Consider the following 24,525-nt stretch of genomic DNA (forward strand, 5'->3'; position numbering starts at 1 on the left):
CTGGGGTTGGTGGCTAAAACATTTGAAAACAAAATGTTCTGAAGTATCCATCTTTTTTCACTTAAGGACTTCTACTAGGCAATGGTTTGTTGGCCTAGTTTGAATTACTATATTAACTTAGACATAAGAAGCAGACTACCAGAGTGATAGAAAGCTGATTTCTATTTCAAGTACCCCCTCTTAACAGATGCTCTCAGTGTGGTCTGTAAAAATCACTTAATCTCTAGGCAATTATGCAAATTACAGTTTGAGCCATCTTAGAGAAAGTTTTTCATAGGGAGTTCCTGACACCAATAAAATCATAGGCTCATTTTTTTTTTTTAAATTTCACTTAAAAGTAGTTAAGCTATATTAAATTTTAAGTATTATAAAATTAATTTTTTTACTAAATCAAATGTATATTCCCCCAGTTACTCTAAATGAATAAAGAGCTACATTAACAAATATAATATTTAAGTCTCTATAATCAAATACTTAAATGGGTTGTGATCTCATTGATTTGAATGATTTGAGGCAGGGTAGTACAGGGAGAGAATACTTCACTTGGAATTTGAAAGCTCAAGATTCAAATCCCACTACAGACAGATAGTAGCTGTGTAATCCTGAACAAGACACTCTGTGCCTTGGTTTCTTAATTTGTAAAAATGAAAGGGTTGGATTTTATGACTTCCAAGGTCCCTTCCAGTTCTAATCTAAGACCCTATAATGTTCCCATGGTGCAAACTGCAATCCGTCAATGGTTATGCAACTATTCCATTAATAAATTTACCACAGGGAATCCACAGAATGTGCAAAAAAAACATTCTTCATTTTCTTGAAACTGTACAAGGATGCAGCAAAACACTCAGGCTATCTAGGCTGCCTACCTATCATTTCTTTCCTTGCCATTCCACAAGGCTTCTTTTCCTATCATATACTTCAGTACATATACTAAAAATATCTATGTATTACATATACATACTATTTTAATTTTCTGAAACACATGATTTAAGGAAAAGAAAATTAATTACTCACAGCAACAAATTGGTTATTTTCCAGTTTAATGATATCTCCTGCCTTCACATTCATCCATTTTTCACTCTGCAATCTATGGACAAACATAAAATCAATGAATAATTTTTTTCAAGAACTTTGGAAGCAATGTACAGTACATGTAACAATATTGCATCAAATTAGAAGAACAAATCCATGAGACCTTCTCCCAGTAAAAGCTGTTTGCAGCTTTATAACATAAGTAACATTAAGACAAAACATTAACTAGCATTAGTATCACATCCTTCAGTTTGGTTGAAACACTAGAGTTATGGAAAAGAAATTCAACTTCTAAGATTTTTTTCAAACCCCTCTAATATAGAGATATCAGTACCATTGCTATAGAAAATGCTTAACCAGAGGTAGAGGAGAATTGGAAAAGATATGTAAAGACATCAATGAAAAGAAAAGGAAAACAAGTTATTTCAAAGCAATAGTGACAAAAGAAGATCTGTTAAAAGGAATTAGTGTGATATAGTAAGTGGGTTTAGAGCACTAAACTTATTAGACTTGAAAAATCTAGGTTCAACTTCTAAACATATGGCACCTCCCCCAAAATAATTTCTAATAGCTCCCTGTCACCTGCAGGATCAAACACAAAATTATCTGCTAAGCATTCAAAGGTTTTATAACTTCATCCCCTCAAACCTCTCTAGTCTACCTTACTCCCTGATCCATACTCTTTGATCCAGTGAGCCTGACTTTAAGATAAACAATATACTCTATCTCTTGACTCTGGGAATTGTTACCGACTATTCCACATGCCTGGAAGGCTCTCTCTCCTCATCTTTACCTCCAGACTTTCAAATCTTATTTCCTTCAAATCTCAACTAAAATTTATTTTCTGTAGTTATTCAATTATTCAGTTATTTTTTTAGTTGTGTCCAAATCCTTGTGACTTTGTTTAGGGTTTTCTTGGCAAAGATAAAAGATTGCTTTGCCATTTCCTTCTCCAGCTCATTTTATAGAGGAGGAAAATGAGGCAAACAGGGTTAAATGACTTGTCACTTGATCATACAACTAAGTGTCTAACTTTTGAACTTACAAAGATGAATCTCCCTGGATCCAGGGTACCACCTAGCTGCCCTTTGCACCTGTTTTCCAACTCTAAAACAAGGATATTAATAATCCCACTAGTTGCTGAAGCTAGAGGTTTCTGCAAGGACCCAATGATGATAAGAAATGTGGGAAGGTGCTTTCAGCACATTAAATGAGAGCATTTTTTAAAAATAAGCTATTATCTATTCAAAGACCCAAATGGATCTGTGATCTCTTTGTTTCCAGTGTTCCCTGCAAGGATTCAAATCACAATTCATCCATACCTGCCTGAAGAGATATTACCATTGAATATCAAGGATACATAAAATCATAAATCAAGAGTTGGAAAGGATATAAAAGACCATTTTACCCAACTTTTTCAACTCACAAGTGAAGAAACTGAGGCCCAGAAAAGTTAAATGTTTTTGTCCTATATAACAAAGGAATTCAAGCCAAGAGTTTGTGCTCTTTTCACCATAGTATCCTGTTGGTAGTTCTTTCCTATCAATGAATAGGTGAATCAAAAGCAAGTTGTAAAGTAAGATTCAAACTTACTGAAAGTAGACCTGGGAAGACTTTAGAAAGCATTTGCTAGTTAAACCAGATTTGTATAGATATCTTTTTATATCACTGAGATTATATCATCCCCGTATCCTTGAATTTTTTCAAAAAGCAATAGAGGGCAAAGGATTCAAGAGAATTATTTAGTATGGTTTTTTTTAATCCTAATATTATTTTCATTGTTCTACTTTCTGAATCAACACATCTCCTCCCCCCCCCCATTACAACCCTACCTTTGCAAAGGAGCAAGGAAAGGAGTCATTTTCATATTTCTTCTTTAGAATCAAGCTGATTCTTTAAAATTTCTCAACATCCATTTTCAATGGTTTTGTGGAAATTGTTCTTTCGATTTACATTGTTTCATTCATTGTATATTTTGTTTCTATAGCTCCATTTCAGTTTGCATCAGTTTATTTATGCCTTTTTGTTTTCATCATATTCATTGTTTGGTGCATATGTCCAACAATGGTATGGGCATTTTAGTTACTTCTTTTGCCTAATTCCAATTTGAAAAGCATCCACTTCTCAAATGAGAGAGCCTACCAATTTGGGGTGAGACCAAAGTTGAATGAGCATTAGATAAAAGCTCAATTTTTTACACTATTAATATTAAGAGATGAGCAACTCAAAATTGGGAATAAAATGATAATCTGCTTTGTAGTTCATAATTATCATTAAATCATGTTCTCCCTTTGCCAGATTCAAAAGCATTGATGAAGAAAAGTGATGCAGTCCAGTCTGCAGAGGCCTCTAGACAATATAGACAGAGCTCCCCAAAGCCAGGAGACACAAAATTTGAAGAGACAAGCTACTTGAAGCAATGTATCTTATTCCTAATGATCCCTGAAATTCTCTGAAATGTACACCATCTTTGTTTTCCTATTTGAAAAGCACTCTATGCATATCTAATTTCAAGGCAAGGAGAATAGGGTAAGATGAGCAAAACCCATTTTATCAACAAGTTAAGATAGGCAGGTTGATTTCATTGTTGAACTTTAAAAAAAAATAATAACCTCATTGACTTTCTTTATAGGCTGGAAAACCGTTTTAAATATTTATACAACTGTGAAATATGCCCCCACACTATCAGCTTGCTGGGTCATTTGGCTTAAATGCCAAAAAGAGTTTTTCTTTAATATGGCTCCAAGTACATGTTGTTCTGGAAAGTTTTCAATTGTAGCATTTTAATCTGAAGCCAAAATTTGAGTTTTCCAATGCCATACTTGGCTGCATTTTATCTTGCTTGAAAGGCAAAGGGAGAACTTGCAGTATGCAGTTTACATTTACTCCTACAGGTATGATCAGGGAGTATTGACTTATTTCCAAAGGGAACAACTTTGCTGTCACTTTAATAGCATTACTCAGATATATCTGTAAAATGAAGTAATGATTGAAAATAACTATGGAAAATTATAGAGATGGAAGCTGTATTTTTATTAGAAGTGTGCTACTCCTGAATTATCGTAGCCTTGCAAGGATAAATCTTTTTTATGTCCTGGTTCTCTTTGGCAAACTAAATAAATCAATGGACCTCTTCTCAGAATAATGTTGTTTTATTTTAAATTATAATTAAAGGAAATGTTAAATTTGAGGCAAATCACATGAAGTGAACATCTATAGATATTAGCAAAAACCTCAACATTTTCAAATTTCCTCATCACTGACTTATGATTTCCTCATCAATGGCAACCACTCCCCCCCCCCAAAAAAAAAAAACCTTTTTGGTCATTGGACTAAAGACCAAATTTTCTTTTTTTTTTATTATTATATTCAACATTTTTATTAATAGTTTATATAGCCCTTCTAAATTTGTTTTTTTATTTTTTTATTAATTTTATAATTATAATTTTTTGACAGTACATATTCATGAGTAATTTTTTTTACAACACAGACAATCCCATACATATTAAATGTGTTACAGTATAACTTAGATACAATATATGTATATAAATTCAATTTTCTTGTTGCATGGTAAGAAGTGGATTCCGAAAGTATAAGTAACCTGGGTAGAAAGACACTAGTGCAAACAGTTTACATTCAATTCCCAGTGTTCATTCTCTAGGTGTAGCTGTTTCTGTGCATCATTGATCAACTGGAAGTGAATTGAATCTTCTTTATGTTGAAGATATCCACTTCAATCAGAATATATCTTCATACAGTATTGTTGTTAAAGTGTATCATGATCTTCTGGTTCTGCTCATTTCACTCAGCATCAGTTCATGTAAGTCTCTCCAAACCTCTCTGTATTCATCCTGCTGGTCATTTCTTACAGAGCAACAGCCCCTCCAACATTCATCATTATCTTTTCCTGTCATCTTAGTCAATCTGACTGGTGTGTAGTGGTATCTCAGAGTTGTCTTAATTTGCATTTCTCTGATCAGTAGTGATTTGGAACACTCTTTCATATGAGTGGAAATAGTTTCAATTTCATCATCTGAAAATTGTCTGTTCATATCCTTTGACCATTTATCAATTAGAGAATAGTTTGATTTCTTATAAATTAGAGTCAGTTCTCTATATATTTTGGAAATGAGGCCTTTATCAGAACCTTTAACTGTAAAAATATTTTCCCAATTTGTTACTTCCTTTCTAATCTTGTTTGCATTAGTTTTGTTTGTACAAAAGCTTTTTAATTTGATGTAATCAAAATCTTCTATTTTGTGATCAATAATGATCTCTAGTTCTCTTTTGGTCATAAATTCCTTCCTTCTCCATAGGTCTGAGAGGTAGACTATCCTCTGTTCCTCTAATCTATTTATGATCTCATTCTTTATGCCTAAATCATGGTCCCATTTTGATCTTATCTTGGTATACGGTGTTAAGTGTGGGTCCATATCTAATTTCTGCCATACTAATTTCCAATTTTCCCAACAGTTTTTTTCAAATAATGAATTCTTATCCCAATGTTGGTATCTTTGGGTTTGTCAAACACTAGATTGCTATAGTTGTACCCTATTTTGTCCTGTGTACCTAACCTGTTCCACTGATCGACTAGTCTGTTTCTTAGCCAATACCAAATGGTTTTGGTGACTGCTGCTTTATAATATAGCTTTAGATCAGGTACAGCTAGACCACCTTCATCTGATTTTTTTTCATTAATTCCTTTGAAATTCTCAACCTTTTATTCTTCTATATGAATTTTGTTGTTATTTTTTTCTAGGTCATTAAAATAGTTTCTTGGGAGTCTGATTGGTATAGAGCTAAATAAATAGATTAGTTTGGGGAGTATTGTCATCTTTATTATATTCGTTTGACCTATCCAAGAGCACTGAATGTCTTTCCAATTATTTAAATCTGACTTTATTTTTGTGGCAAGTGTTTTGTAATTTTGCTCATATAATTCCTGACTTTTCTTTGGTAGATGGATTCCCAAATATTTTATATTCTCGACAGTTGTTTTGAATGGAATTTCTTTTTATATCTTTTGCTGTTGCATTTTGTTGGTGATATATAAAAATGCTGAGGATTTATGTGGATTTATTTTGTATCCAGCAACTTTGCTAAAGTTGTGAATTATTTCTAATAACTTTTTATTAGAATCTCTGGAGTTCTCTACATATACCATCATATCATCTGCAAAGAGTGATAGTTTGATTTCCTCATTTCCTACTCTTATTCCTTTAATCTCTTTCTTGACTCTTATTGCCAAGGCTAGCATTTCTAATACAATATTGAATAGTAATGGTGATAGTGGGCAACCTTGTTTCACTCCTGATCTTACTGGGGAAGGTTCCAGTTTATCTCCATTACATATTATGCTTACTGACAAAGACCAAATTTTCTAGGTTGACATATAGTATCCTCTGGAAATAGGGATTGTGACTGAAATGTATCTGAACTATTCATAGAAGTTGAAAAGAAAAGGAAAAAAAAAAGGATAGTCTAGGGAAAAACAACACTCAGAAGAGAATCTTTTTTTTTTTTTAACACCATTCCTATGATTTCATTCATATAGGCATTCCCAATGCAGAAACTCACTCTATCAAATCAGATTACCAACTCAATTTAAGGTTTCCTGAGGCATTGAGAAGTTAAATGACTTGTCCCTTATGATATACCTAGAATATGTCAGTGGGATTTGAACTTCCAGCACCTAACACCAAGATAGCCTCTCTAAGCCTGCCCTTTATAGTATATCAGATAAGATAATACACTATACAATGCACAGATAAGGTGACTATGAATAAGGAGAATAAAAACTCATCTGGACATTATGATAGAACACCAGCTGAAGACAAACTCCATGACATATTACCATACTGATCAATGTCTTATTGTAATAATAATTAGAATAGCTAGTCTTTATATAGCACTTTAAAGTTAGCAAAGCACTTTACAAATATTACCTCATTTTTGTCCTAACAATCTCCTAATGCTGTTATTATTCCCATTTTCCAGATAAGAAACTCAAAGCAAATAGAAGTTGTGACAGTATCCAGGGTTACCCAACAAGTAAGTTGCTGAGAAAGGATATCCTGAGTCCAAGTCCAGCACTCTATTCACTGCACTATAGAGGTGACTGTAGTATTTACCCATGGAATAGATAGAGACAAAGAGAAAAAAAGAAGAAAGAGAAAAGTGTGGAGAGAAAGGAGAGAGAAGAGAGAGAGAGAGAGAGAGAGAGAGAGAGAGAGAGAGAGGAGAGAGAGAGAGAGAAAGGAGAGAAGAGAGGAGAGAGAGAGAGAGAGAGAGAGAGAGAAAGGAGAGAGAGAGAGAGAGAGAGAGAGAGAGAGAGAGAGAGAGAGAGAGAGAAAGGAGAGAGAGAGAGAGAGAGAGAGAGAGAGAGAGAGAAAGGAGAGAGAGAGAGAGAGAGAGAGAGAGAGAAAGGAGAGAGAGAGAGAGAGAGAGAGAGAGAGAGAGAGAGAGAGAGAGAGAGGAAGAAAGAAAGCTATGATCCTTTAATACCCCTTGTATGTATTATTGCCCTAGCAAGTAATTATCCTTGCATTTGCAGGTGGCATAATATATAAGGAGCTAGCCATTGAGCTAGAAAGATTAGTTTTAAAATTCATTCTCTGCCATCTACTGTCTATGTAACCCTGGATAAGTAAATTACTTGATTTCTCATGCTTTAAGTAACTCTCTAACTAGAGATTGCTGAGAAAGCCTTCATTGAAAGAGACTTTTTTTATCCATGAGTTTTCTCTTATAAAATCACAGAATTTATCCTTATAAATTCTATCCTTATTCTATTTGCATGGCACTTCAAATATATCTTGTCATATACTCTGATGTTGAAAGATCATGGGTCCAAAAGCATTCAAGTTCACTAGTCAAGAATAGAACTTAGTTGGGATACTTTCTTAAAAAAAAAAAATCAAATCAAATCAAACATGCACCAGTGCCCTCAAGCAGTACTAAGAAGGCAAAAATAAAATAAAACTAAATAATAAATAGAGATAAATTACTTTGAAGTCCTTCTTCCAAGTGTTTCTTGAGTAGCCCTAAGATTTTAGTAAGCATAAAGATCAAGTTTCATCATCATCATGAAAACAATGAAAACAGAAATTTTTTGGCTCCATATGTAGTACATCTGTTCTCAGGCTACATATTTAAAGCAATCTTGTTCAGCCTATGAAGATGAAATCCCAAGACAGGATAGCCTAATGGCTTGAGCAGAGACCTGGGAATCACCACATTCACCCCAGCTATCCCTCTTTTCCATATCCTCTGGCTCAAAACTTTTAATCACTCTAATTGTCAATGGTTTTCTTCTTGGAAATGGATTTAGGGGAAGACAAAGGGAGAACTTTATGTGAATGTTCTGAGGGCTAGCTGATATACCTAATTTCGCAGCATTGTAAGATTTTTAGACAATAGTGATTTTTCATTTTTCATTATCTTTGTTATAGGTATGGTTATTAGATAATCATTTCAGGTCTAAAAGTAGCATTCTCTTAAAGGGCCAAGTTTTCCAAAACCTAATCCATTAAAAGAACAAACCTGCAAGTCTGCCTCTAGGCATGAACAATTCAAGGTCAAAGCCCATAACATTTTAAATTCTTGAGACACTGTAAAACATATGGAATTTTAACTGCCAGAGAATAGCAACTGGAATTACTTTGAGAAACAGAGGAAGAGAGAAGGAGGGAAGGAGAAAGAGAAAAAAGAGAGACAGACAGACAGACAAAGATACAGACACAGAGAGAGATAGAGAAAGACAGAGAGAAAAAGACAGGGACAGAGAAAGACAGAGAAAAAACAGAGACAGAGACAGAGAGAAAGAGATGAGAGAGACAGAGAGGGAGGGAGGGAGGGAGGAAAGGAGAAAGGAATCACAAATGCATACAACTTCAGATGCCATCTTAGAACATGAAGACATCTATCAGAAGATAGATCAGAGTGGGGCAGATGAGAGATAGCAATGGTATCTAATAATTTCTTATAAATTAGTTTAAACCTGCTTAGACATGAAACATAAAATATTAATGTTTTTCCATATAGATATAGATATATAAATGTAAAAATGTTAGTTTTCCCCATAAGCCAATCCAAGAATTAAGTTAACATGTTTCAGTTTCATATCATTCCCAGTGAAATGGAATGAAATGGTAGAAATACCAACCAAGAGGTAAATTACAATAGAGGCAGAAATAGAAATGTTTACTTTTGAGAGGGCTACCAGACCTTATTGTCTAAAGTGAAAGAATGGAGGGAGAGGGATACCCTTCTAATCTTACATGCTCACCAGTATTATATATTGGAAGAAGAAGATTCTCCTGAAAAGGCATAGATCGGTTAACAGATACTTATTGCCAGGCACTATCCTAAGCACTGGAGATACAAAAAAAGGCAAAAACATAATCACTGCTCTGAAAGAGTTCACATTCGATTAAGAGAGATGAAATGCTAATTAGTAGATATATATAAAAAATAGACAAAGTAAATGAAAGTAGTCTATGAGGGGAAACTTGTAGGGGCCACCTCATAGTAAGAACCAGTGGAAAAGACCTTTTCAACATAAAGAAGAATTTGATCTGTCTTGAAGGAACCCAGAAGAAATAAAAGACAGAGAGAGATGAGAGAGCAAAGCATTCCAGACATAGCTGACAGCCAGTGCTAAGGTTCAGAGATGGAAAATCTAGTTACCAGTTCAAGGAACTACAATTAAGGCACTGTGGGTATACTTTGGAATGCATAGAAGGAAGAAATAACTAAAGTATGAAAAGTGGGAAGAGACCATGGAGTACTTTAAACACCAAATAGAGGACTTTATATTTGATCCCGAAAATAATAGGGAGAATAAGAGGGGAAAACTATGTATGTATGTATATATGTATGTATGTATGTATATATGTATGTATGTATGAGGAAATATATGTCTAAAACATATATGTATATATAGTGCATATATATGCACATACATACATGTATATGTGAGTATGTGTGTATATAATTACTTAATTTGTTTAGATAACTCCCTATATGGAATTGCCCAATGGGATGGAAAAAAGGAAGAAATAGAAGAAGAATATGGATCTGAAAATAACATGTAATTAGAAAAATTTTAAAAGAAAAAAAAGAAATCTCATATTAATGCAGATCAGTAGTTTTTCCATAGTTTATCATTTTAGAAAGTGGCTTAAGGCACTGAGAGATTAAGTAATATACCCAGAATCAAAGAGCCAGTGTTTGAATGAGTCAGTCCTTGAATTCAGTTCTTTCTGACTGTTTAGCCTGTTCACTATACATTATGTCACACCATTCTTTTAGTCAAGAAACAAAAAAGTCAACAGGAAACAAAGAAAGTAAATAAGAACAAAAAAGCCAAGATTTTTGACCTTATTCCACAAATGTCCCATCTTTTACTTTAGTCTTATGTCCAATATTTAAGACCATCTAGCATTATACAATTCAGATTTTAGAAAGGAGGGAGGAAGGAGGCATTCTTTTGCTTAAAGAAAATCTTTAAAATCAAAGTATTTCATAAATGAAAATATGTTTCTGAACCTTTGACTTGATCTGAAAATTCATTCCTCAGAGAATATTATTAAGATCCTATTTTTTCCTTTTTATTTAATACTATTTATGTACCTAAAATGACGTATTATATTATGTGGGAACAGAAGATACTGCATAGAATTGAAGGTAGTCAGACATGCAGACATATGTTCAAAACCAAGTAATTGTAAGGACAGCTTGCAGTCATGATAGCCCAACACAAATATTTAAGAGATGACAGAAGTTTCTGGTTTGTTTTTTTTTTTTTTTTCATTCACATAAATGTCAGAGCCATATGACAGGAAATCATAGTATTTATTTCGATCCCTTAATCATATCCTGATGCACAGTAATGTATCATTTCCCCATATCCTAGTCATAGGATTATACATTGGAAGCTAGAATGAACCTTAGAAATCATCTGATCTGATTCCCTCATTTTACAGCTGAGGAAATTGAGGAGACATAACCTAAAAGACTTACCCAAAGTGGCTGCTGATAATTGGCCAAGGCAAGATTTGAATCCACATCATTTGCCTCTAAGGAAAGGAAAAGCTTTCTCTTTGTAGTTAACATTCAATCTCAGTCTCAACTTATTCTGAGTTTTGAAAAAGAAAATTTTTTTGTAGGACTGGTCTACTCTTTTGTTTTGTAATTCTCAGTTACATGTCATTATTACATGACATTACATGTCTTCTGAATATACCTTTTTAAAATGACTCCCATTGGCTTCCACATCTGTCTCTTATAGACATAGGAACCTAGGTAATTCTCCCTTTTCTTCTTCACAAGTTTTCTGTTTTCTGTGAAATCAGGACTTTCTTGAGATTATCTGATCCGTCCTTGGTTGATTTTCCTATTTTTAGAGAAAGGAGTCCTGTCTATCCTTTTTCTGAATTTGGAAATCTGCTCTACCCACCACAATAAGTTCAAAATGGAGAGGTGACATAAATATTAAAGGTTATGCCATTTTTTAAAAAACTGGAAAACAATATCAAGTATATTTCATAGAAATCACTAAGCAAAGAGTTCTTAATGAAACAAAGGATAGATACAATCACAAAAGATAAAAAAATATTTTTAATTACATTGAATTGAGAATTCTTACTATGAACAAAGTTGATGCAACTGGGATTCTTTTAAAAAAGACTATTTTTTAAAATCTAGAAATATATGTACAGATATATGTACTATATGTGTCTCTGTGTGTATATATATATATCATATCCAAGTCAATTTTTCCCACCAATCCTGCTATTTCAAGCCATATAGACTCCTCATCTATAGAAATTCACCAACATTTAAAAAAGTATTGAGAAAAAAAATCAATGAGAAAATAAGAGCAACTACATTAGATTAAATTAATCCTTTGGATTTTTTTTTCCTTATAAATATCCAAAAGAAATCCCACAAATTTTATGATAAAATTATTTAGGAAATGTCTTACTTAGTGATGATGGAAACTGTGTCCCCTTTAATCTTTGAGGGGAAAAGGTTGGAAAGATATCTGTGGGGGAAGGCTGATTCAGGTCTCAAACTCTCCTGACCTCTAGGAGGGGCACACCCTTCTGTTCATAAGGGCAACACCCAGATAAGTAATCTCATTCAACTGGAAATCTCTGGGCCTGAGACATTGGCAAGGCCTCTATTGAGCTGGAGATTAGTCCCATATTCATCTAGAAATTGGCCCTGGTTTGGAGCCAAAAGCAGCCCCAATCTATCTAGTGCTGTATGCCCAGACATCTTTGCAGAAGTCCTAACCAAATTTTGCCACTGATGAAGATGTTCTCAATGTAAACCCATTTTTTCAAAACTATCCTGCCAGGATTCTTTGCCCACTAAGAAAGCCACAAACGGGTTTGCAAATTCTTTTGCAAAGAATCTACAACATTGACCAAAGGGGACCTCTTACCCTCAATCCTTGTACCTCATCAGTGAGTCTTATTGAAAGGTTTGGGGTTTTTTTAGCCAAAGAATTCATCATCATTACATTTTATTTTATGAAATAAAGTTAGAGATTTCTCATTACTGAATACAAAGAGCAAAGGTTATCAAATCAAGTTCATTAAAAAAAAAAAAAGTTCCATTCCCTAAGGATGGGAAAAGTGTGACCTGCTATGGTTCTAATACACAGGAGGCTTACTTTAGTTTAGCCATTCAGTTACTTCTTATGAGATTCTTAACCAATTATCTGTCTAGGTCAGGTTAAGAGAGAGCTGGATGTTTGTCAAATAAGAAAAAGAAAAAGGAATAAAAAGGAGAAGTAGCTTTTTTATGTTTTGTGTATTTTACATATATATGCATATATATTCATTTCCCCTAAAATAATCTAAAAGAAAATTATCTCTCAAGAATCTGGTTTGGTCTGGTATATTGTGGTCTGAGAATCTAATATTGTTAGAAATAATCACTTTTGAACTAAGCAACAATAATCATATCCAAGGATGATTATAGTGTGATGTTAATTAAATTTATAATAGTTAAATATTTTTGTCTGAAAAAAAGATTATTAGGTGTACATTTTAAAAGGTACTTCAAAGTAATTTATTTTAATGCTTCAAAAATGGCAGGGAAGGAGAGCCAGCTCTTAATTAGATGACACATAATTTTTAATTCTGAAAGAAAATTTTCAATTTGCTTTGAAATCTTGTCATAGTGTTGAAATATGTATATTTCTAATTTTGTATTCTGATAGTAATAAGAAGGATTTCATTATACAAAGCTCTTTTTTATTATTTGTTTTCCTGAACTTCAGTGTCTTTGAGCTCCTTGTTGGGGACCACTGACATGGAGTTGAAATACCTAAAGGATAGAGAGGAGGAGGAGGAGGAGGAGGAGGAGGAGGAGGAGGAGGAGGAGGAGGAGGAGGAGGAGGAGGAGGAGGAGGAGGAGGAGGAGGAGGAGGAGAAGGAGAAGGAGACGGAGAAGACGAAGAAGGAGGAGGAGGAGGAGGAGGAGAAGGAGAAGGAGAAGGAGAAGGAGAAGGAGAAGGAGAAGAAGAAGGAGAAGGAGAAGGAGAAGGAGAAGGAGAAGGAGAAGGAGAAGGAGAAGGAGAAGGAGAAGGAGAAGGAGAAGGAGAAGGAGAAGGAGAAGGAGAAGGAGAAGGAGAAGGAGAAGGAGAAGGAGAAGGAGAAGGAGAAGGAGAAGAAGAAGAAGAAGAAGAAGAAGAAGAAGAAGAAGAAGAAGAAGAAGAAGAAGAAGAAGAAGAAGAAGAAGAAGAAGAAGAAGAAGAAGAAGAAGAAGAAGAAGAAGAAGAAGACTACAATGAAGATGAAAACGACTACAACAAAGGCATTCAAGCAAAGGGAAACCTTTCCCTGTTTAGGTAAAGATAGTCATTTAGGTTCATACTGATAATGTAAACCTTTATCTTTCTGTCATGGAGAAAGAGATTCAGTCAAAAAGGCTAAAAGCCAACAATACCGATAAAATAGCAAAGCCATTCCATTAATTAGCCAAAATAAATAAACTGCTTGTGGTTTTTGAAGGAAGAAAGCCATGGTAACCAGAAAAAAAGCAAACCATAAACTTTTGATAGTTATCACTTGGATAGCACTCTAAGGTTCACAAAGTGCTTTAAAAATATTACCTCTTTTTATCCTTACAACAATCCTGGGAGGTGAATATTCATTTTACAAAAGAGGAAATTGAAGCAGGAAGAGGTAGAGGTTAAACAATTTGCCCCAGTTCACACTACTGGTGCCTCAGGCCAAATGTGAATTCTGGTCTTCCTGACTCCAGGTTATTCATCTTTGAACATGCTACTTTGTCACAATTTGTCTTAATCTTGCAAAGTATATGTGTCAAAGAGCAACAACTACTATACAATGGAAAACAATGGATTTGGAGATGAAAAAGCTACACTCTTAGCTTTGACAATTACATCTTAGAACTCTGGCTCTGATGCTTACTCCCATAAGTAAAACATTTCATTTTTATGAGCTCTCAATTTCCTGGATCTTTAAAAATGAGTGGGAATAGATTAGATCATCTCTGAGTTTCCTTTCAGTTCTAAATCGTATGATCCCAAAGATTCAATGTGAATTAAGTTTAGGAATTGTCACTGATATATTACACAAAATGGATCATAGAAAAGTATAGGCAAATAAGGTATGAAACTAGACCTAGATGTTGTTTTATCTCCTTGAATCTTGCTCTAATAATAAAATGCTGATTAGTTAATATTTATACTTTCTCTGTAAAAATTCTAGTTTATTGCCTCATTATGACACAGAAAGGAAACTATTTTTAGAGGATTATACAAATGAAACACAAATTGGCAAATTCTAACATACTGAAAATGCCAGGGAAGCAATGCTACTGACAAACTGCGTATGCTTTCTGAGGACCAGCCTTATTAAGTATTGAGAGGTTCGTCAAGAAGAGGTTGACCAATAGAAGATTTAAAAGAAAAAATCCTTGGCAATAGCAACTCATTTATCACAAATCTTCAGAATCACAGAATTTAGAGCTGGAAGGAAACTGAAAAACCAACTGATCCACTCCCCCCCTATTCCCTCCCCATTAATCACAGGAACTAGGAAACTGAGGTCCATAAATGTGAAGTAATTTGCTCAAATTAGTAACTAAGTCAGGCTATAAGTAACAAATATAAAAGCCAAGGGATAGAGTTGATCAATCAAATGGATCATTTCAATCACATAAAATTGAAAAACATGGGCAAAAATGCAAATCAATGCAACTAGAATAAAAAAGGGGGAATTGTCAATTGGGGGGAAATGTGTACATCAAATACCATTCCTGTGATAAATATCTGGTATCCAAAATATATAGATAATTAATACAAATCTATAGGATAGATCCTCCCCTGATGATCACAAGAAATAAGCAAACAATTCTCAAAAAAATTTACAAACTATCAAAAATGATATTATGGTAAGACCATTGATTTCTTGATATAGTTTCTTTGCTGCTGACACAACTTCCTGCCACCACAAAGCTTTGCTGATGCAGTTTCCTGGTCTAGAAAGATCCCACACTGATGAAGTCATCTCAGAATTGATAGGTTCCTGAGACCACTGTAAATGTCATGCCTTGATGACCAACTGATGGACTGATCATACCAATTTCCAAATAGAGATGAGGGGAGCTGCATCCAGAGAAGATAAATCCCTTTGTGTCTTCATTGCATATCTTTGCAGTGTTAGGCCAAATTGAATATTCTCTTTCCTTAAATGTTTCGGTGAATTGAATATGCCTCATTTCATTCCAGTACAAAACAACAAAAAGGGAGCTGGCTTAAGAGCCATATCTATAACAGAGAGGAAATACAACCCCAAAGTATTATGAATAAAAGAAGTTAAAATAAAACTATTCTGAGATTTCATCTCATACCCCTGAAAAGTGATAAAGATATTGGAAGGTTTACAAAAAGGCAGGCATACTAATATACTCTTAATGGAGAAGCAAATTCATCCAACCATTCTGGAAAGAAACTTAAAATTATGCTTTAAAAATTACCAAAAATGACTATGCCTTTTCATCCAGAGATCTCATTGGTAGACCTGTAATTCAAAGAAATAAAAAAACAGATACCATATACACCAAAATATATTAATATATTTATTGCCACTATTAAGTGGCATTTTTTGTGGTAGCAAAGAACTGGAAACAAATTAGGTATCTATATAATGAAGAATAACTAAATAAATTGTGGTACGTGACAATGATGGAATTTTACTACTATGTAAGGCCTCTTCTCAACTAATCAGACCCAAGGAGATTCTCTACTTCATTTTGGACACATTTATTATCACAAACTCTATCTCCATGGAAAAAGGGGGAAAGAAAGACTTGCATGCTCAAATAAATCAAAAGCAGAACTATCCATAGAAACATTTACCCTGTGGTTGATCAGCTTAGTAAATCTATTCTTTTATAATCTTCTTTACTTGTATTGAGTCAACCATTAACAATTTTAGATGATCTAAAAACATGAAGTTAGGACAATTGTCAAAAGCCACATACTATACTTGTATTTTTCATCTGAAAATTTAGAAATAATACTAAGCTACCCAAATTTACAGGATTGTTGTGAGTCCTAAATGAGATAATGTATTTAATAGGATACGATATACTTTAAAGCACTTAAATATCACTTTTTGTATGATTTTTTGTAATCTTCTGATGTTAGACTTAGGGGATGCCAAAATGGAAAAGCTAAGTCCTATTTATTCAAGGAAGGGGTGGAGACCCTGTAGTTGTCCAGAGCTCTTAATTATGTCCACAAATTCTCTGACTCTTTAGTCATTGTGAAAAGACTCTGGAAATTGGCAATTTTTGTTTGGTCTGACAGCACAAGAGCAAGCCCAGGCATGTTCATGAAAGAACTTGAAATGACTGATTAGATAAAGTAAAAAGAAAAGAGAAAAACAGAAGCAAGTAGACAGAGACATAAAGACAGAGAGACAATGAGAATGAATATATATCTTGTGAATCAGTGCCAAGTGTATATGGAGCAGTCCTTGCCCTCAAAGAGTTTACGGCTATTAAAGGAGAAGAATGAAGACAGTATACCTCTAAATATTAGTCACTGACTAATCCACTTAGGGATTCTGAAAGGGGAATAGAAAGTGGAATATTTTTCAGCACCCCATGAAAGTATGGAAGGAAAACCCAAGCTGAGAAGGGGCAGCAACTAAGAGAATCACAAGAAAATATGAAGAGTAAAGACTTCTGGCTGAGTACCAGAATAAAACACCAGAGAAGATAGAGGAGAAATCTCTACATTTGAATGAGGAGAAATGTCATTGAAAGAACCTTGATATATTGGATGAAGTGACCTCAAAGGCCTACAGTGAAATGTTAAATAAACTAAGGCAGAAAACAGTTATTCATACACTATAAAAAATCATAAAAAAGTCATAACAATTCCCTCACTACCTCCTCCAAGGTGGAGTCACCTCCAAGTCCTCTAGAGGTTGTAGAGAAGGCAAAGAAAGGATGAATGAAAGGGAAGATACTATTAAACTGGGGTTGAACAAACTGAAAATATAAAAGCTACAGATGTCCATACAATCCTTCAACAGTAAATTTTCTATTTAGGCACCATGGATATTTTGTTTGCATGATAGTGATAGTTGCTGGAATTGTAGGGGGGTTTATTTGTAACAGAGCTGAGGTTAATGAATGAGTGAATCAAGAATGAGGAAGTCCAGTTCAACTCTTCATTTAACATATACAGAAACTGAGTCTGAGAAGGGATTAGGAAGGTTATTTATAATAATACTCATTCAAGGTTGTAGAGCTAATTAATGAGTGAACTAAGACTCAGGAATTCTGTAACTGTTCTTTCATTTTTTTCTTAAAAACTACTTACTTCAAATTTCAAAAGGGAAACACCATCATTTGTTATCTGACTGGTAGTCTAAGCCTCTGAATCTCTCTAGGTCCTCAATCTACCCAGACCTTCTCATGGGATCTTTATAGTTTAAAACAAGCCACTCATATCCTGAGCTCCAGGTAAGACCTAGACAGTTAATAACCTTATCTAGCATAGCAATAAAACTGGATTTTTGAATGTCTAGACTATCCCAATAGAAAGCATACCCTATTTCTCCTGTCATTCAAACTATATTACTTAATTCCTTATGACAACTTATAATTTTAACTACGTGGCCTGGTCGTTTGCTTTACAGATGTTGCCAGTAGAATATTTATGACATAATTCTGTTGCTTAAACAAATGAACTCTAAACAGTAGCTGTGCCTTTAATTTTGTATTATCTATTTACATAAGCATAGCAGAGTTTTCATTTTAAGGGAAGAATCTTCTCTAAAGGTTTAATTCAATTATATGGAGTTCCGACATCATAGTGTCTGGCAGTATTAACCCTTAAATAAGCTATTTCCAAGAGGAGAGATTTTAAACAAAGAAGGGATTTTAGAAATCATCTAATCTAATTACTTAATTTTATAGAGATGAGACTGAGACCAAGAAAATATAAGTGACTTCCCCACAATCACACAAGTATTAAGTGTCAGAGACATAACTTGAACTTGGTTCTTCTCACTCCAAATCCAGCCTGCTTTCCACTACACCATCCTGGTTCTTTCCTTATGCTCCCAGTGAAGGGCATTCCTGCTTAAGTTGAAACCAGTTGATGAGGTCAAAAGCCAAAGTTTTGCATAAACTCTTCAGTGTGTGTGTGTGTGTGTGTGTGTGTGTGTGTGTGTGTGTGTGTGTGTCTACTGTAATAGGGCAGATCAATTTCTGGTACCATTTCAAGTGCCCAAATTGCCAATGTGAGTAAAGCTTATGTTTAATGGAATGAAACTCTCTGGTTCAGGGTTTCTTAATTTTTTTGGTTACTGACTTCTTTGACTATCTGATGAAGTTTAAGGACTCCCTCTTAGAATAAAGTTTTTTTTTTAATCACATAAAAAAAAAGTGCATAAGATTATAAAGGAAGATAGTTATAATGAAATATGATTATCAAAGTGTTTTTTAAAGCAAATTTACAGACTCCAGGTTACTATATCTCAGAATGGATGGCATCTTAATCTCAACACAAAACTCATTATCTTTCCCCAAAAAATTCACCCCCTCTTCTGAACTTCCTTATTTGGGTCTCCATTTATCTAGGTTTGCAACATCAGAGTTATCCTTTCAAATATTATGGAGCCATAATCAGGATCACACAAGATTTGGCAGCTTCCATATGAAACAAGGGGAGGTTTTGGAATATGATATAATATCATATCATATCATATCATATCATATAATAAATATAATACAATATTTTGGGAGGCAAAGGAACTAGGATCACAACCAAAAATAATGTATCCAGCAAAACTGAGCATACTTTTCCAGAGGAAAAATGGATAACTAATGAAATAGAGGACTTTCAACCATTCTGATAAAAAGATCAGAATTGAATAGAAAATTTGATATTCAAACAGAAAACTCAAGAGAAGCATAAAAACATGAAATCAAAGCTCTCTATAGTCTTATAATAAATGCTCTAAATTGCCATTTAATAGAGATATTTCATTTTTTCTTCTATTTTTTTCATTCTTTTAACTTTGTTTTATTTTTTGATATCCCATGAAATCATTAGTTTCCACTTTCCCAAGTATAATTTTTTAAAGAATTATGTTCTTCAATGAGCCTTTGAACCTCCTTTTCTATTTGGCCTACTTTTTTAAAGAGTTCTTTTCTTCAGTAGACTTTCATGCGTCTTTTATCATTAGGTCAATCCTGTTTTGTTTTGTTTTTTAATTTAAGCTTTTTATTTTCCAGAACATATACGTGGAGGATTCTTCAACATTAGCCCCTTGAAAAACCTTGTGTTCCAATTCCTTCCCTTTCCCTACTCCTTCCCCTAGATGGCAAGTAATCCAATACATGTTAACCATGGTAGAAATATGTTAAATCCGATATATGCATACATATTTATACAATTATTGTGCTGAACAAGAAAAATCAAATCAAGCTAGTAAAAAAATGAAAGAAGCTAATAAAATGTAAGCAAACAACAACAAAAAGAATGAAAATGCTATGGTTTTTTTGGTCACTGCACTCCCAGTACCTAGCATAGTATTTGGAATATAGTAGTTGCTTAATAAATACTGATTGGCTGCATGCAGTAAATAAAACTAAATTATGTGTGTCTAATTTTCCTTTTGAGTAACACAAAGCTGAGATGGAAATAAACATTTTAAAAGGTAATGAGACATAATCTATGTTTGGAGATTTCCCAGGAGTTCTGGGGAGTACAATTCCAATTTTGACAGATTCATGAAGCATTATATACACATTTTCTAACTGGAAGTGATATTTAGTAATCATACTTAAGACAAACCAATATAATAAAAAATTATACTACACATGGTAAATTACAGATTTAATTCTATTCTAATCAAACTACCATCTTCAAAATGTATAGATGATTTGAATGTTAATAATCATAGCATTTTAAAAAATTAAATTGAATGAGGATTAGATTCTTGCCATAGCTATAACTAGGGATAAAACTCATATCAAATAGGGAATAGAGATGATCACACAAAAAAAAGGTAATTCCAATAATTTGAAATTGAAAAGCTTTTGCATAAACATTAATAGCACATATAGAACAAGAAGAAAGGGCTTGCTATCCAAAATATATAAGCAAATAATAGAAATATATAAAACTAAGGTTTCCATAATAAATTAATGGTCAGGGGTTATGAAGTTATCAAAAGATTTGCAAATTATTAACAATCATATAAAAGAACACCCAAATCACCAATAACAAGCAAACTCCAAGTCCAACAACTCTGAGATTTTACTACTTTCTTAACACAGACTTAGGAAAATTCAGAATATCAAAGTATTCTTCAAGGAAACATGGATTCACAGTAGGACAATAAATCACAACTAGATTTATTGAGGGGGAACACTCACAAAATGAAAAGCAATCAGGGACAATTATGGAAACAAGGTAGGTCCCCTGGACACCAGGTGGAATTTGGTACCCGGAGGCCTGGGGGAATTTGGGCACCCTATCTGAAGCCATCAAAATCAAAGATTTTGGGAACCAGGCATTGGTGGGAGTGAAGACTCTAAACCTATGGGGTAAAGCCTATTATTGAGGAAGGGAAGAAAGGTGAGAAGAAAATCCTTCATTTCTCTCCAGACTACAATCCTAACTCCCACAACTTTCTCAACTTAACCCCAGAACCATATATTTTTATTTACCAACCTTTCAACCTCTCACCCTTGCCATCTTCCCCCATTAAGTGCAGACTGTTCTTCTTTCCTTTTGTACTTGTAGTCCCAGTACATAATACAATATATGGCACATAGTAAGGACTCGATAGATGCTTCTTGACTTAGTTTGACTGGAGTAGACTCCTGGGAAATTGAAAGGTAGTTTACACTCATATTCTCCAGTCTGTTATTCTAACCTGTTACTATTGGCCTTAATATATATTATATTAAATATGTATTATATATGTATATATTATATATTAAATCACTTAATATAAGTGACTCTGAAGTTTTGCTTTGTTTTGGTTTTACTTCTCTGGGACTTCTTTGTTTAGCAGGTCAGTAAGGATTCTGTATTCCTCCCAGTAAATTGACAAAGATGACAAAAAATAGTAATATTCCATGATGGAATTATTATAGAAAGTTAAACATATAAATATAGCATTAGTAAACTCATGAATCAGTTCAACTATTCTGTAAAGAAATTTATAATTATGTGAAGAAAGAGATGAAAATGTCCATGTTTTTTGACCTAGAGATCTCATTGTTAGGTATATACCCCAAAGACGTCAGTGATTTAAAGAAAAAGGGGTGGGGTTCCATATGCAACAAAATACAGCAACACTTTTTATTTTAGTAGCAAAAACCTGGAAACAACATGATATGTTATTATTTGGAGAATGGCTAAACAAGTTGTAGTTCATAAAAATAATGAATTATTAGTTTATTTTAAAAATGATTAATATTATGAATACAGAGAAATTTGGGAAGATTTAATGTGAAATAACCAGAGAAAAACAATACATAGCATAACTACAACAATGCAAATAAGAAAAATAACAATTTTTTTTCTTTTTACATTAAAAAAAAATAAACTTTAAATGGAGTTGGAAACACCTGGGCCAAGGCAAAATAAATGGAATGAGGGGAGAGTTATTTCCTACAATTAAGAAAAGTCCCAAACTATTCTTCTAGACAAGTATGAAAAACTCTCTACATTCTAATAGAAAATAGAATTAAATTCCTTATTTTTGTGAGTCTATCCTATGTAATTGATTAAATGAAATAATGTAGTGCTTTGTAAATTTTAAAGCACTCTCTAATTGCAAGCTATTCTTATTGTGATCCCAATCCCAAAGCCCATTGGTATGGCACTCTCTCTTCATTAGTTGAAAAATAAATCCCCTGTCATGTGTGAGGGCAAGAAGAAGTTGAGGAGAATCTTAGAGATGTGCAGTCCCTTCAAGTGCTTCTGGTTTTCTGGCTTTGAGATGGAAAATAAAGGCCACTTCAGGTTGCTGAAGGAAAAAAACTCTGGAAAGACATGAATCATGAACCTTTGCTCAGGGGCCTAGATTACAGGCTACCCTTTGGGTGAGACCGAGGACTCTAAGATAGAAAGTGTCACTGAAACACAAATCTATCAAAGCTTAAAAAGAACTGAAAAGCTCTTCTCTCTCATGCTTTTGTTAACTAGGACAGGGCATTTATCTCTACCAATGAAGAGAAAGTATCAATGGGCTTTGAGACAGGAGTTCTATTATTATTGCTAAAGTAGTATGTCTTCATCATACAAAGTCCTTTGATTTGATGGATGGCTAAATAAGTTGTGATTCATAAAGGTAATGAAATATTACTTCATTTAAGAAACAAAATATAGAGAAGTTTGGGAAGATGTATATGAACTGATGCAAAGTGAGGTAAGCAGAACTAAAAAAAATTAATACATCACACATAGATCCTTTCATTTCTTAAAAAGTAACTTTCTACTTTTAAAAAATCATTCTTTACATCTGGGAAAATTATTTACTAATGTACTTCTTGTCTCTTCTTTCTACTTATTTCCACCATTTTTTTTCAATATCTTTAGAAGGAAAATTGTAGAATGAGAGAAGAAAGCAGAAGGCAGAGTCAGAGACAAAGAACAAATGGAGATTAAAAGGAAAATAACATATTCTCTGTACTGTGGGTATAAAAAAATTGAATAACATCAGTGGGTATCTAGAAAAGAAGGGAAATGATTTCCTCTTTACCAACTTTTGCTGTGGATAGAACACAGAGACTGGAATTAGGAAGACCTGAGTTCAAATTTGACTTTGAGAAAATCATTTAATTTCTGTTTGCCTCAGTTTCTTCATCTATCAAATGGGAATAATAATAGCACCTACCTCATAGAGTTTGTTGTGAGCATCAAATGAGATAATACTTGTAAAGCACTTAGCACAGTGCCTGGCGCATAATAAGCATTATATAAATGTTGTTGTTATTATTGTTTTATCTCAGCTGAGCTAATAAAATGGCAAAAGAGAAATCTGCCAGAGACTATTTCATAGTTAAGCACAGATTCCCAGAATAAAAAGGTCAGGTAAGACATAAATGTTTCTCAAACCCTTTTCTACTATAATTCAATCAAACTAATTATAAAAGAACTTATTATCAGGAATTTTCATTATCTCACTTTTCTTTTTCAGTCATGAGCCTTTCTCTCTTGAAATCTCTCTGGATTTCAACCATCACTATATCTATTAATAAAGTGCTTTGCAAACTTTAAAGCACTATGGAAATATGAGCAATTATTGCTTTGCTTGCAGATCTTTGCTACTACTAATGTTAACTTCTGGGAGGATTTAGAACTACCAGAAAGAAAAGGGGTAGCTTTTGAATAATTTTCCCCACTGGTAGACAGGTGGAAAACAGCAAAGTCTTGGCATTGACCTCAAGGCTCATTTCAGGAAGCATTATTCAGAATGAGAAGGAACATTATAATATTCCAGGCATTTGATGGAGAGCAGAAGAGAAAAACTTGTCATTTTAACAAACTCCATTTTTTTAACTTCTTTTATTAGAAGTGTTAGCTAAGCTGTTACTAAATTTTTAAGGTATCTCTTCCATTCAAGTCAGAGAAGAAAGTAGAAGGTGCAAGAATTCCTAGTGCTCTTGGAAAGCAGTACACAATGCTTTGCTATCTGCTGGTACTAAAAGGAAAAACCCTTCTTTAATATAACAAGTGTTTGCAGAGCTGACTCTCAGGAGGGTTAAATTCGGGTTGGTCTGGCCTTAGCTGATAAAGACAGTAAACAGATTGCACGATAGAAGTCAGTAATCCTCAACAGATACCTAATAACTGAGGATAGAAAAACATAAGACTCATCTCTTCCTTCTTGGCAGAGAGCTTGGGTTTTTACATTTTAAAAGTATTTATAATTCATATGGTTTCCAGACTCCACTCTCCAGAAGCAG

The 24,525-nt window shown here is 33.8% G+C and overlaps 1 protein-coding gene across 7 annotated transcripts in view; it reads right to left on the minus strand.

Moving 5' to 3' along the window:
- Positions 1-24,525, minus strand: part of ATP8B4 (ATPase phospholipid transporting 8B4 (putative)) — a 318,510-nt gene that overhangs the window by 163,764 nt on the left and 130,221 nt on the right. For 6 of the 7 annotated variants that reach the window (XM_074294471.1, XM_074294469.1, XM_074294470.1 and 3 more), the window contains one exon: positions 1,015-1,087. In XM_074294471.1, coding sequence (XP_074150572.1) covers positions 1,015-1,087 — 73 coding nt within the window. Of the gene's footprint in view, positions 1-1,014; positions 1,088-24,525 lie in introns of those variants that run through there. The other variant, XM_074294473.1, reaches the window with a different exon arrangement.

This window comes from Sminthopsis crassicaudata, chromosome 2 (assembly GCF_048593235.1).
Source record: "Sminthopsis crassicaudata isolate SCR6 chromosome 2, ASM4859323v1, whole genome shotgun sequence".
In the NCBI taxonomy this organism is placed as follows: domain Eukaryota; kingdom Metazoa; phylum Chordata; class Mammalia; order Dasyuromorphia; family Dasyuridae; genus Sminthopsis; species Sminthopsis crassicaudata.